This window comes from Danio rerio, chromosome 1, assembly GCF_052040795.2.
Source record: "Danio rerio strain M-AB ecotype USA chromosome 1, GRCz13ab, whole genome shotgun sequence".
Classification (NCBI taxonomy): domain Eukaryota; kingdom Metazoa; phylum Chordata; class Actinopteri; order Cypriniformes; family Danionidae; genus Danio; species Danio rerio.
The window spans coordinates 37442501-37455782 of NC_141021.1; the positions used below are offsets into that span (position 1 = coordinate 37442501).

Below are 13282 nucleotides of genomic sequence, written 5' to 3' on the forward strand. Positions count from 1 at the left end.
ATTCCGCTGTGGCGACCCCTGATAAATAAAAGACTAAGCTGAAGGAAAATGAATGAATTCAGCGTTTGGGACAGTGGTGAGACAGTATTCATGATTTAAAGCTTCAATTTTGGACCAGTCACATTGTTAAGCTGTGTTTTCTGATCATAAAGAAACTCTTTCAGGAATAGATGTGTGATCAGATGTTTCAGTATTTGTGAGATGCACATACCTTTTCTATTCTTGCAGACACAGTAAAGGATGAAACCAGCAAACGCTATCATCATTATTATCACTCCAGTAATCAACACAATGAAAGATAGACGAGGGGCGGGTTTTAGTGATATTTCTTTCTCTAGAATGTAGAAATCTGTAATAATTAGTTAAATAAGGTTTTATATACAGTATTTTGTACACAAAATAGATAGTTTTTTTGTGTTGTAGGAGCAGATCTTTACCTCTACAGAGTGGTTTAATCTCCATTTCCTTTTTTTTCCAGCTGACAGGATTGCTGTAGTTACAGAAGATCGATTCCTCACTGCAGAACAGGATAAGGGTGTTGATCTGCTGTGATGTCACTTCCTCTGGTGAGCATTGGTTGTTCTGATAGCTAGAGTTATTAATGATGAGGTCTTGAGCTCTGCATGTGAAGTTAACAGTACAGGAGTCACTGCTGATTGAGTTTACAGTCAGAACAGGAGCCTCCACTGCGTCTGAAACACACATTTACACTTACAGGATCACAATCAGCTGAGTGATATGATATACTGTCACAGCTGAAGACCAAACCATTTATACACATACAAGAATATTAACTAGTCAATTATAACTGCAGTAGGAGATAAAATCCTGAACTAAAGACAAAGTGGTGTAAGCTGATTTAAATCTGCATATCTGAAATGAAAAACTGAACATAAACTACATTTATGAATTATGAATAGTCTTTTATGGAGCAAAATGTTAAATCACACACAGAAATGACACTCAGCTATAACAGACACTCTGTATACAACATGTCTTTGTTGTGTGGGAACTCTATTCTGTTCTGATATGACGAGTAAGTTTTAATCTTCTTATATTCATTAGAAAATTTAACTATATTTTCATATTTATCATTTATCCAGAATAAATCATCAAACTCTGGTAGTTGTTGTGTCTGTAAATCCAGCTGAACAGAATCAGTCTGCACAAACACAGTGATTTCAGCACTGAACCCTGAGGAGAGAGAAAGACGCCGTTCAGTAGATTCACTTTGCACTTTCATCTTATTCCATCAACTTTCACATTTAATTAAACAATGAAGTTAAAGACATTTCAATTATTGCTTTTTCTCCCAAAGTGTCATTTCCTATCATTTGTCATTGTCCTCATACAAACAGGATCACTTTAACATTCACATTTATTACATTTTTTAAGGAAACACTCACAGGACAAATTTTATAACAAATTGCGCAAAAACAGAACTTTAGAAAAGAAAAACCTGGAAATAATCATGATCTATAGAGAATAAAGTAATCAATTAATCAATCCACAGATAAACAGATATTCTGTTTTGATGACAGATGGTTGTCAACTTATATTGAGCAAAACAGTTTAATATGAAATGTAAAAAACTTTAAGGGCTGTACATCACCTCCAATATCTTTATTCTTTAATTCCCACAATGCCAAGTTTAAGAGCCGAAAGACATTTGCGTTTTTCTGTAACATTAAACGTCTTTTATTAGCATCTAAATGCCGGATCAACTAATGCTGAATAAAAATATTAGCTTAGCTTTAACCTCGTCAGACATTTAACACTGAAATGACAAAACACAAGACCATTACATTCTTCTACATTTGTTAATCAACTCTCTTACCTGTTTCAGAGATGAGGACGAGAATGAAGGACACAAGAAGACGATCGACTGCCATTGTAACAAACGTCAAGATGATTGATGGTGAGTTTTTTAAACAGGAAGTCACTTAATATGTGTGGAATGAGTTTGTCAACTGCTGGATTAATGTTAGCTAGGTGTAACACATTTAGCATGATAATATAACGCATTTAGCTTTAAGACTTGACACTAAGGTTTGAGGCTTAAATCCCCATTTCATGTGCAATGTTTGGACGGTCGTGTCAGAATTTGGTGCAAATCAAATGAAAGCATGGATCATCCTGCCTTGTATCAGGTGTTCAGGCTGCTGATGGTGTAGTGCTGTGAGGAGTTTTTCACTTTGGGCTCTTCAGTAACAAAGTGGCATCATTTAAATGTCACAGACTTCCATATGTAATGTAACTGAGCATGTCCATTTCTTAATGAGCACAGTGAACCAGTCTCACGAAGGTGATTTCCAGCAGGATAATCAGCATAACACAAACAGGGCAACAGTAACAATACTAATAAATGGCTATTTTAATTACACTGGACAACCAAATGCATTTGAAGTGTTTTAGCAGACTTGCTAATTCTCAACACTTGTCCACGAGAAGCTTGGCATAAAATGAAGATAAAATAGATCCATATACACTATTATAAACATTAAAACACATTATAAACACACTAACATTATAATTCTTTACATCAAATTGCTATTGCTAATTAGGTTTTTTGCCCTTCCTTTTAACACATACAACTTAGTGTTGTGCAGGTATTTTGCACATTTTTTTATGTAAAACTTTGTGTTGTGCAAACCCCTTTGCGTACAACATATTTTCTTTTTTGCACATTAAATTTTGTAGGCTAAAATGATGCATTTTTTGAATCAGCACTGTTTATTTTTTGCACAAAAATATTTTAGGCCAGAAAGTTTTTTTCAACATTTTTATTTCATCTCTTTCTCTTTCTCATTCATACTCTCCCCAGTCGTCTCCTTTTGCTTCTCATCCTCATCATCCTTCTGGTTTTCATGCTGTCTCTTTTCTTGATTCTTTTTTTCTTCTCCTCCTTTGGCTTTTCTTCCTCCCCCTCTGTTTCTTCCTCCTTCATCTCCTCTTCATTCATATCCTCCTCTTCATTTTCTTTCATCCTCTCCTCTTTTATCTTCATCTCTCCCTCAACCATCACCTCCTCTTTCTTCTCCGCCTCTTTTATCCTGCTATTTCTCTTTCTCTTCCTTTTCTTCATGTTTTCCTTCTCTTCTGCTTCATTTTCTTTCATTCTCTCTTTTAGCTTCATCTCTTTCTCATTCTTATCCTCCTCCTCATCCTCTTCATTTTCTTTCAAACTCTCCTCTTGTATCATCATCTCTTCTTTCACCACCTCCTCCTCTTCCTTCTCCTCCTCCTTCATCTTGCTATTCCTCTTTCTCCTCCTCCTCTTCTTAATCTTTTCCTCCTTGTCCTTCTCATCATTCATCCTCATCTCCTCCACCTCCTCCTCCTTGTTCACATGCTCTGTGTTGTGTGTCTTCATGTCATCTTTCTCATCCACCTGCAGAACAAAACCAAACTCAAGTCAGTTCACATGTAAGCAGATATCATTCCTCGCACTGATCCTGAAACAGACTCTTGATATATTAGTAAAAGCATCAGGAGAACATGCATTAAACAGTTGGTCATCTTTATATACTCACCTTTAGGTCGTCATTCACACAACTCTCTTCATGATTATGAGTGATGACAAGAGCAACCTCTAGACTCTGGTCAGACTCAGATGGGCAGAGAATGTCATCTGTCAATAGAGAAATGATTGCAGTTACACAGTTTACACAGTCATTCATTCTCAAGGCGATGTTAAACTTGGGTGAAGTGTAATTAAAAATACTAATTATTCATCACATCATAGGTAAAAAAAAAATAGCATTAAATATAATTATTTACCATCAGAGTCTGCAGAGGCAGAGAGCTGCTTCTCAGTCTGGCCAAAGCAGGACATCCTGAAGAATTTTCTGGCAGCTTTGAGGAAATTGGCCACTTTACTCTTTTTCCTCTTTGTTGTACCCTCGTCCTCCTCCATCTCATCTATTAAGAGAAATGATTGTAGTTTACACACTTTTTAGATCTCGACATGTAAATCAAGGAAACTCATACTCATTTCACAATATAAATATGACTTACAATCATTGCCAATTTCAGGCGTTTGCTTAAACTGCGGCGTCTCTTTCTGCCTTCGGAAGATCTTGTTTGTCCTGGCAGGTTTCAGGAAAGAGGGCAGTTTTAAGCGCCGGTTTTTCTTTGGCTTCTCCATCACAGTTGTACTCGTGATCTCCATATTCAGTTCGTCGTTCGCCATATAGACACAGTTTGTTTGCTTGGACAGAATCAGTGATCGTTCTTGCTACTGTAAACCAACAATGTTAAATGTGTCTGCTGCAAGTACTCTGGTGTAATGTAGAGATTCTATACGCATCATCAGATTTTAAATGTTCTAAAAGTGATCTCTGCCTCAGTGTTTACTTTTAAAAGTAAAATGACTCAGGATAAATGCATGTTAGCAAAGACGATATGGAATACACTTAAAGAGACTTTGATATTACATAAAATCAAATATGATCAGCTCAAGAAATCTAAATGATCACAAAAGCTGTTTTAAATGCAATTTATATGTTCAATTAATTAAATGGAGATTTAAATGAAGACAAATTGTTGAGCCTTCCTTTGAAATTTTAGTTTCTTTGCAAATTGTTACCAAAGCTTATAGACAGAACCTGCAGAAATAATAAATAAATAAATAAATGTGCAAATAAACACATAAAAAATTAAATAAAAACACAGATTCCTGCATCAATAAAACATAAATAAATAAATAAATATGCAAGTAAAAAAATAAATAATTAAAAATTGCCTGCATCAATAAATAAATATGCAAATAATTTAATATATATACACAAACACACACAAATTCCTCCATAAATAAATATATAAGTTAATAATAGTGTGGGAAGATAAATAATTAAATCACTTGCACAAACATTTCAAATGTTTATTAATTTGCTTATGCTTTATGCTTTACATATTTAAATAGCAAAATCTGCTTTTTTTTTATGTTGAATTAATTATAAATGGCTATACATTTATTAATTTTCCTTCGGCTTAGTCCGTTTATTCATCTGGGGTCGTCACCGCAGAATGAACCGCCAACTATTCCAGCATATGGTTTCACAGTGGATAACGGCTATACAATTGAAGACAAAATACTAAGCCCACCTGTGAAATTTTAATTCTTTTGTAAATATTTACAGAGTTTAATGTTAACAGAGCAAGGACATTTTTCCACAGTATTCCTATCTTATATTTTTTGTGGGGAAATTTTTTGTTTAGTTTGGGTCGAATAAAAAAAAAAAAGTGTATTCATGAACAGTTTAAAATAGCTGGGGACATTATTGTTAGCCCCTTTTTTTCCCCCCCAATTGTCTACATTATAACTTTTGTCCAATTATGACTTTAATAGACCATTTTGAGGGATGTAAACAAAAACAATGGTCTTAACGGAATTCCTGTTGTACATTTATTATTTTTATTGCTTCTGAGAATCCGAAAAGAGCCACATATTGACAAATAATGTTATGAGAGCTATTTTAAGAGTAAGTTATGTTTGAATTGCTCCTTGTTACCGGAAATAGTTGTTATAAAATAGTTTGATAACAAGCAAGAAACGTTCACGGGCCAATGACAAGACCACATTGAAATGGTCTATATAACTTATTAACTCAGCTAAGCCTTTAAACTGCACTTTAGTAAAATAGTATACACTGTCATCATTGCAAAGACAAAAGAGTCTTTCCCTAGTGTTGTTTAACGGAGATAATATAAAAAAAACATTTGAAAACATGATAGTTTTAATAACTATACTTAAAATTAACTTTATAATTAATAGAAAATCTTATTGCAAGTGAAACATGTTTAATTAAAAGTAAATAATAACAAGAATAATAGCAAGGAAGGGCAGCGCAGTGTGAAGGCTGTCGTCTCACAGCAAGAAGGTCGCTGTTACAAGCCTTGGCTAGGTCAGTTGGCATTTTTGTGTGGAGTTTGCATATTCTCCCAGTGTTGGCGTAAGTTTCCTCAGGGTGCTCCGGTTTCCCCCACAAGTCCAAAGACATGCGCTATAGGTGAATTGGGTAAGCTAAATTGTCCGTTGTGTATGAGTGTGAATGCGTGTGTATGAATGTTTCCCGGTGATGTGTTGCAGCTGGAAGGGCATACGCTGTGTAAAACATATGCTGGACAAGTTGGCGGTTTATTCCTCTGTGATGACTTCTGATTAATAAAGGGACTAAGCCGAAAATAAAATAAATTAATGAATGAATAACAAGGAACGAATTAAAAAAAAAAAAAATGATTGTCTACAAAACAACTGTTGTCCAATCATGACTTGCATAATTAATTTAACTTAACCTAATTAACTTAACTAAACCTTTAAACTGCACTTTAGTAAAATATGATTCACTGTCATCATGGTGAAGACAAGAAATGAGTTATTAAAACTTTTGTGTTTTAAAATGTTAAATATTTATTATCTCCATCAAACAACACAGGACTATTTGAAAAGAAAACAAATATTAGGAAGGCTTATAATGTTGTCCTTATTGTAGATAAAGGATTCAATAAGAGTTTTCTGTGTGATACTCAAAACCACAAAACTGACATTTGTTCACTTTAAATTAATGTACTGTATTCGTAGTTTAATGTGATCCGCCCTCAGGAGTGTGATTAATATTGCCTATTAATTGACTAATTCATCTTATTGGCAAGAGTGTATAGATCATTTGTTTGCATGTTCGCCCTATGTTGGCGTGAGTTTTCTTCGGGTGCTCTGGTTTCCCCCACAGTCCAAAGACATGTGCTATAGGTGAATTGGGAGAGCTCAACCAAGACATATTTGTTTTGAACAATGTAAAATTATAAGGTTTTTCACACAGGCCAGTGCATGCATATTAAACAGAAACTCGATGGGCTTTTTACTTTCATGGACTTCTTGGCAAATAATTTATTTTTTTATTGGGTCAAGTGATAAAATTTAGATGTGGACCATTACCTTAATTTTTTTTTTTATTATTGGATAATTTAAAGCAAAATTTGACTTTTTGTTTTGTTTAAAATAAATATGTTCTGTATGAATAGAAGTGACATTTTGTCCTGTGATGCAAAGCTGAATTTTCTTACGTGATCATTCATAAATGCTCTTCAACTGACAAAACAAACTGATCTTTTATGAGTATTTTGATCAACTAATTGTGCCCTTGGTGAGTTTGCAATTTGAATTATTCCTCCCAAAATTAAACAAAACTTTTTTTAAGAACACCATAAAAAATGTATTTTTGTCTTCGAAAAACAAATAAAAGCTGTTTCAGGAATGCTCTGGAGTTTAAGTCCTGTTCGTTAACTTTCTGCATTAAATGTATATTTTTTGACATCTCTTATCCCCATTAATTTACATTATATGAGTTTACCTTATTTGGCTAATAGTTGTAAATTAAATAAATAACTGCATGTATTCTGTCTCTTTTTCATTACAGTAATTCAGCAAATGCTGTCTGTGACTTGCCGAATTATGCTTTCTATTATTATCTGGCATCTGTGTGAAAGAGATGATACCTTAATGGCTATAAATGACAAATAAAAGAGTGCAGCATTATATAGATGCTTTAAGATATTTTATTTTTTTTAGCATAGAATACATTTGGACAGAGTAAATCATTAAACCTTATTTACTGGCTTTAAAAGTAACTTTGTCTTTCCATACTTTGGCAATCTTTTGTTCAAAACAAAACTACTTCTACAAAATAAAAAAAATGTATATAGTTATATCATGTAAAAAATGATAGAATAAGTTTTAACCTTGAACAAAAAATTATAAATTAGGGATGTAACGGTATCAGAATTTCACGGTACGATAGTACCTCGGTATGAATGGCACAGTACGGTATTTATTGAACATTTTACAGGAAAAACAAAACTAATAAAAAGACTCAAAAAAAGTGCCAAAAGTGTTTATTTACCTAAGCACTGAACATATTAATGACATACAAATTAGCCATCTATCTGTAAGTTTTGAAACAGGAACTTCAATTTTTCAATTTTAATAACAAAAAACTATTAAACCATATTAAAAAAATAAAGTTTCAATTTAGTATTGTTGACAACTCATCACATTCAACATTTAATCTCTCACTCACTTAGATAGAGATGGGTTTTTTAAGGAAAATTATCATATAACTATAATCTGGTTAAAGCTTGGATCTCTGGGCATGTCCCCTGCAACAGAAAAAACCCCTCTCATTTGGGACTGAGGTTTCTGGGACAGAGAGATATGATTTAGCCAAGGTTGACAGCAGTGGGTAACGTTGTGCATTGTCTTTCCACCACTTGAGAGGACAAGCCATGAGTGAGATAGAGGTCTCTTTGCGATACAAGTCAATGTCTGCATCAATCTAACAGTGTGCTGTGTTCTGCAGCCCCCATGACTGTTTTTAGTCGTATTCCCCGACTTATATTTCACAACAGACTGGCAGTGCCTGCAAACTGTTTTTTTCTTTGTCTGTCACCTTTTCTACTTTTTCGTATCTTTTTAGAAAGAAACCGAAATGCTTCCACACATCTGATTTAAAATCCTCTTTAGGTTCCATCATTTCCAGCCCTTTTTCTTCCCCGCTACTAGCAGCACCTTCCATTTCCGCATTACTGGATCTGTAGTGACAACAGACCGCAAACGATGATGGCCACGCCTAGGCTAATGGGAATTGTAGTTCCCGCTACCTCCTGTTCGCTTCATTCTCCTAAGCAAACTTTTCTCAGAAATATAGTTTTATTAAGTCATGCGCCTACGGTAATATTGAAAAAAAATTACTATTTTATACTCCTATGCACTTATGTATATGTATATATATATATGTATACTATATATATATATATATATACTCCTTATGCACGTCTGTCTAGTGCGTTTACACTGAATAAGTAAAGAAGTGTTCTGTCAACTTCAACATGAACAGTTTAAACATAGAGGAGTTCATGAGTAATTAAGATGAGTTCATGATGATGTGCCCCTTCAAGTAAAGTCACAACATAGTAATACATTAACAGCTCATGAATTCATGTTGGTTACATTTAGCTTAAACTTAAATGTTAATTAATACATAATTAGCTACATGAAACAAGTATTTAAGGTAGTCGTTGTTCACACATGAACTCTTGTGACTTATGTTGTAATTAAAATTTGTTCATGATTAACTCATCTTTAGTTCATAATAAAGTAGTTTAGTTTAAATATTAATACATAATCATTCATGTGCTGTCATCGTAAAGTGTTCAACCCAGGCTCATTCTGAAAATGTACCTCTAAATACATTTCTGGAGAGTGCCAAATATGTCCCAGGAGCTACGTTTTTTGCAGTTTTTGTTTTCATGAATCCACAAGAGGCCGCTGTTTATGTTATTTGAGATCTCAAAATCTCTCGTGAGTGCCATTAGTGCCTGCTGTTCTTACGTAAACCCACCTAAGGCCACTATCGACTGACTGTTTGACTGACTGACCGATCGACTAACCCACCCTCCTCCTTCCCTAAACCCAACCTATTGTATTGATTGACCCACCCACCCACTTCCTTAAACCCAACCAAAAATTTACAAAAGCCGTTCATAAAAAAAATAGAAAAGCCGTCATCTTGATTTTTACCATCTTTTCAGATTTTACCACTGTAGTAAAGTTCATTGTTGTGTGGGAAGAAGAAGACAGGGTCGGCGATATAAGGTAAGTAACAGTTTTTATTTTGCATATAATTGCACAACACCAGTAGCTGTGTGTAGGTGTGCTCTCTCCCTCTTCTCCCGACTGCTCCTTCTCTTCTCCTTAAGAAGGGTGTTTCTCCGGCTCAATCACTAGAGTAAACAGGTGTTATTTATTATTTCTGATTGGCCTGCTGATTAGCCGCCAGGCTCTGAGGATGCTCTCCCCCCTTATTGGGTGTTCAATCATGCTTACCTCTCCACAACCACATTCTCACCCTGTTATTTACTTGTTTATTTTATTTTTGCCGTTGATTTTTGTCTTTTCCGCTTTCTGGAATTGTTCTTCACCAGACTCGAACCCCATCATCGTGGTCAACTCCTCACTGCATCTTAAGTCTGCCGATATACATGGCGAGCTACTGGACAAACTAGTAACAGCAGAAAAGCCGTCCATATGGAGGTAAGCGGTCAGCTGGTAGAGCAAAAAGGTCCAACATCATACCGCCCCCTAGCCTTCATTTTAAAGATAAAATGCAGCCATACGTACTTCTGGCTACATAATTCGCAATCCCCAGAAACATATATAGGGCTACGGTTTCAGAATGAGCCTGTGTTCAATGTGTTACCAAAATAATCGTACATATTGTGCCTTTAACTGAGTTGTGTGACAGCTTTATAAGATGTTTGCTTTCTTCCTACTGTGAAGTAGGTAACGCTGCTCCACGTGTCTCCAGTCATCTTCTGCAGCAAAGTCTGAAAGAAAAACCCAAACCATCATCACAGATAGTACTGGGTGACATTTATTATATGATGTTCACAGGAAGAAAACAAAGAGTCTCACCTCAACATCATCATAGTCTGAATCTTCCACCTGTTTGATACCTGAGAGGTCAGAATATGTTCACAGATCACAGTTGTGTAGACGAATGTTAGTTTGCATTTGACTGCTGTCAGCTTTTCAGCTCTAAAAGTTCTCTGATATAAACTTGTGTATCAGCCTACAGCTTTGTGCTGATCTTTGGTTTTCAGAGTCTCTTTAGAGATTCATTATAAGTCTAAAGAAACCAAGTGGTCGAACTGTAAAAATGCTACAAATGACTTCAGCACTGTCGCTTCACAGCAAGAAGGTTGCTGGTTCGCATCACGACTGGGCAAGTTGGCATTTCTGTGTGGAGTTTGCATGTTCTCCCCGTGTTGGCGTGGGTTTGCTCCGGGTGCTCCGGTTTCCCCCACAGTCCAAAGACATGCTCTATAGGTGAGTTGAATAAACTAAATTGGCCATAGTGTATGAGTGAGTGTGTGTGTGTGTGTGTGTGTGTGTGTGTGTGTGTGTGTGTGTGTGTGTGTGTGTGTGTGTGTGTGTGTGTGTGTATGGAGTTTCCCAGTACTGGGTTTTTGCTTGGTTTTCCGCTGTGTAAAACATATGCTGGATAAGTTGGTGGTTCATTCCGCTGTGGCGACCCCTGATAAATAAAAGACTAAGCTGAAGGAAAATGAATGAATTCAGCGTTTGGGACAGTGGTGAGACAGTATTCATGATTTAAAGCTTCAATTTTGGGCCAGTCACATTGTTAAGCTGTGTTTTCTGATTATAAAGAAACTCTTTCAGGAATAGATGTGTGATCAGATGTTTCAGTATTTGTGAGATGCACATACCTTTTCTATTCTTGCAGACACAGTAAAGGATCAAACCAGCAAACGCTATCATCATTATTATCACTCCAGTAATCAACACAATGAAAGATAGACGAGGGGCGGGTTTTAGTGATATTTCTTTCTCTAGAATGTAGAAATCTGTAATAATTAGTTAAATAAGGTTTTATATACAGTATTTTGTAGACAAAATAGATAATTTTTTGTGTAGTAGGAGCAGATATTTACCTCCACAGAGTGGTTTAATCTCCATTTCCTCTTTTTTCCAGCTGACAGGATTGCTGTAATTACAGTAGATCGATTCCTCACTGCAGAACAGGATGAGGGTGTTGATCTGCTGTGATGTCACTTCCTCTGGTGAGCATTGGTTGTTCTGATAGCTAGAGTTAATGATGAGGTCTTGAGCTCTGCATGTGAAGTTAACAGTACAGGAGTCACTGCTGATTGAGTTTACAGTCAGAACAGGAGCCTCCACTGCATCTGAAACACACATTTACACTGACAAGATCACAATCAGCTGATTGAAACGATATACTGTCAAAGCTGAAGACCAAACCATTTATACACATACAAGAATGTTAACTAGTCAAGATAAACTCCTGAACTAAAGACAAAGTGGTGTAAGCTGATTTAAATCTGCATATCTGAAATGAAAAACTGAACATAAACTACATTTATGAATTATGAATAGTCTTTTATGGAGCAAAATGTTAAATCACACACAGAATTGACACTCAGCTATAACAGACACTCTGTATACAACATGTCTTTGTCTAAATCTCTGTTTATTCTTGCTGTGTATCGTCCACTATCTGCCTTCTGCATGTTCTTCAGTGTCAGAGAAAAGCTTGTTTCATTAAACTCTATTCTGTTCTGATATGACGAGTAAGTTTTAATCTTCTTATATTCATTAGAATAGTTAACTATATATTCATATTTATCATTTATCCAGAATAAATCATCAAACTCTGGTAGTTGTTGTGTCTGTAAATCCAGCTGAACAGAATCAGTCTGCACAAACACAGTGATTTCAGCACTGAACCCTGAGGAGAGAGAAAGACGCCGTTCAGTAGATTCACTTTGCACTTTCATCTTATTCCATCAACTTTCACATTTAATTAAACAATGAAGTTAAAGACATTTCAATTATTGCTTTTTCTCCCAAAGTGTCATTTCCTATCATTTGTCATTGTCCTCATACAAACAGGATCACTTTAACATTCACATTTATTACATTTTTTAAGGAAACACTCACAGGACAAATTTTATAACAAATTGCGCAAAAACAGAACTTTAGAAAAGAAAAACCTGGAAATAATCATGATCTATAGAGAATAAAGTAATCAATTAATCAATCCACAGATAAACAGATATTCTGTTTTGATGACAGATGGTTGTCAACTTATATTGAGCAAAACAGTTTAATATGAAATGTAAAAAACTTTAAGGGCTGTACATCACCTCCAATATCTTTATTCTTTAATTCCCACAATGCCAAGTTTAAGAGCCGAAAGACATTTGCGTTTTTCTGTAACATTAAACGTCTTTTATTAGCATCTAAATGCCGGATCAACTAATGCTGAATAAAAATATTAGCTTAGCTTTAACCTCGTCAGACATTTAACACTGAAATGACAAAACACAAGACCATTACATTCTTCTACATTTGTTAATCAACTCTCTTACCTGTTTCAGAGATGAGGACGAGAATGAAGGACACAAGAAGACGATCGACTGCCATTGTAACAAACGTCAAGATGATTGATGGTGAGTTTTTTAAACAGGAAGTCACTTAATATGTGTGGAATGAGTTTGTCAACTGCTGGATTAATGTTAGCTAGGTGTAACACATTTAGCATGATAATATAACGCATTTAGCTTTAAGACTTGACACTAAGGTTTGAGGCTTAAATCCCCATTTCATGTGCAATATTTGGACGGTCGTGTCAGAATTTGGTGCAAATCAAATGAAAGCATGGATCATCCTGCCTTGTATCAG

The 13282-nt window shown here is 35.3% G+C and overlaps 4 protein-coding genes across 4 annotated transcripts in view; 2 read left to right on the forward strand and 2 right to left on the reverse strand.

Annotated features, from left to right (window-relative positions):
- The window catches only part of LOC147846913 (uncharacterized), a 3279-nt gene extending 1293 nt beyond the window's left edge, over positions 1-1986 (reverse strand). The window contains exons 1-4 of the mRNA XM_087238365.1: positions 1838-1986; positions 990-1194; positions 395-703; positions 212-216 (exon numbers count right to left, since the gene is read on the reverse strand). Of these exons, the coding sequence (XP_087094491.1) occupies positions 212-216; positions 395-703; positions 990-1194; positions 1838-1892 (574 nt within the window). The 5' untranslated portion in view covers positions 1893-1986. The remainder of the gene's footprint in view (positions 1-211; positions 217-394; positions 704-989; positions 1195-1837) is intronic.
- Positions 1-13282, forward strand: part of LOC147846911 (uncharacterized) — a 405197-nt gene that overhangs the window by 149735 nt on the left and 242180 nt on the right. The gene's annotated exons all lie outside the window — the stretch shown is intronic.
- LOC147846914 (uncharacterized) overlaps positions 526-13282 on the forward strand; it is a 49813-nt gene continuing 37056 nt past the window's right edge. The window contains exons 1-8 of the mRNA XM_087237365.1: positions 526-566; positions 1847-1918; positions 9589-9652; positions 9982-10090; positions 10337-10519; positions 10751-10885; positions 11553-11640; positions 12979-13050. The gene's annotated coding sequence lies outside the window, so the exon portion shown is untranslated. The remainder of the gene's footprint in view (positions 567-1846; positions 1919-9588; positions 9653-9981; positions 10091-10336; positions 10520-10750; positions 10886-11552; positions 11641-12978; positions 13051-13282) is intronic.
- LOC141375073 (uncharacterized) lies at positions 2713-6218 on the reverse strand. Its single transcript, XM_087237349.1, has 4 exons — positions 4018-6218; positions 3781-3921; positions 3534-3631; positions 2713-3391 (listed from the first exon to the last, which is right to left on the reverse strand). The coding sequence occupies exons 1-4, from the start codon at positions 4190-4192 to the stop codon at positions 2810-2812; spliced, it is 996 nt and encodes a 331-aa protein (XP_087093475.1). The 5' UTR covers positions 4193-6218; the 3' UTR covers positions 2713-2809.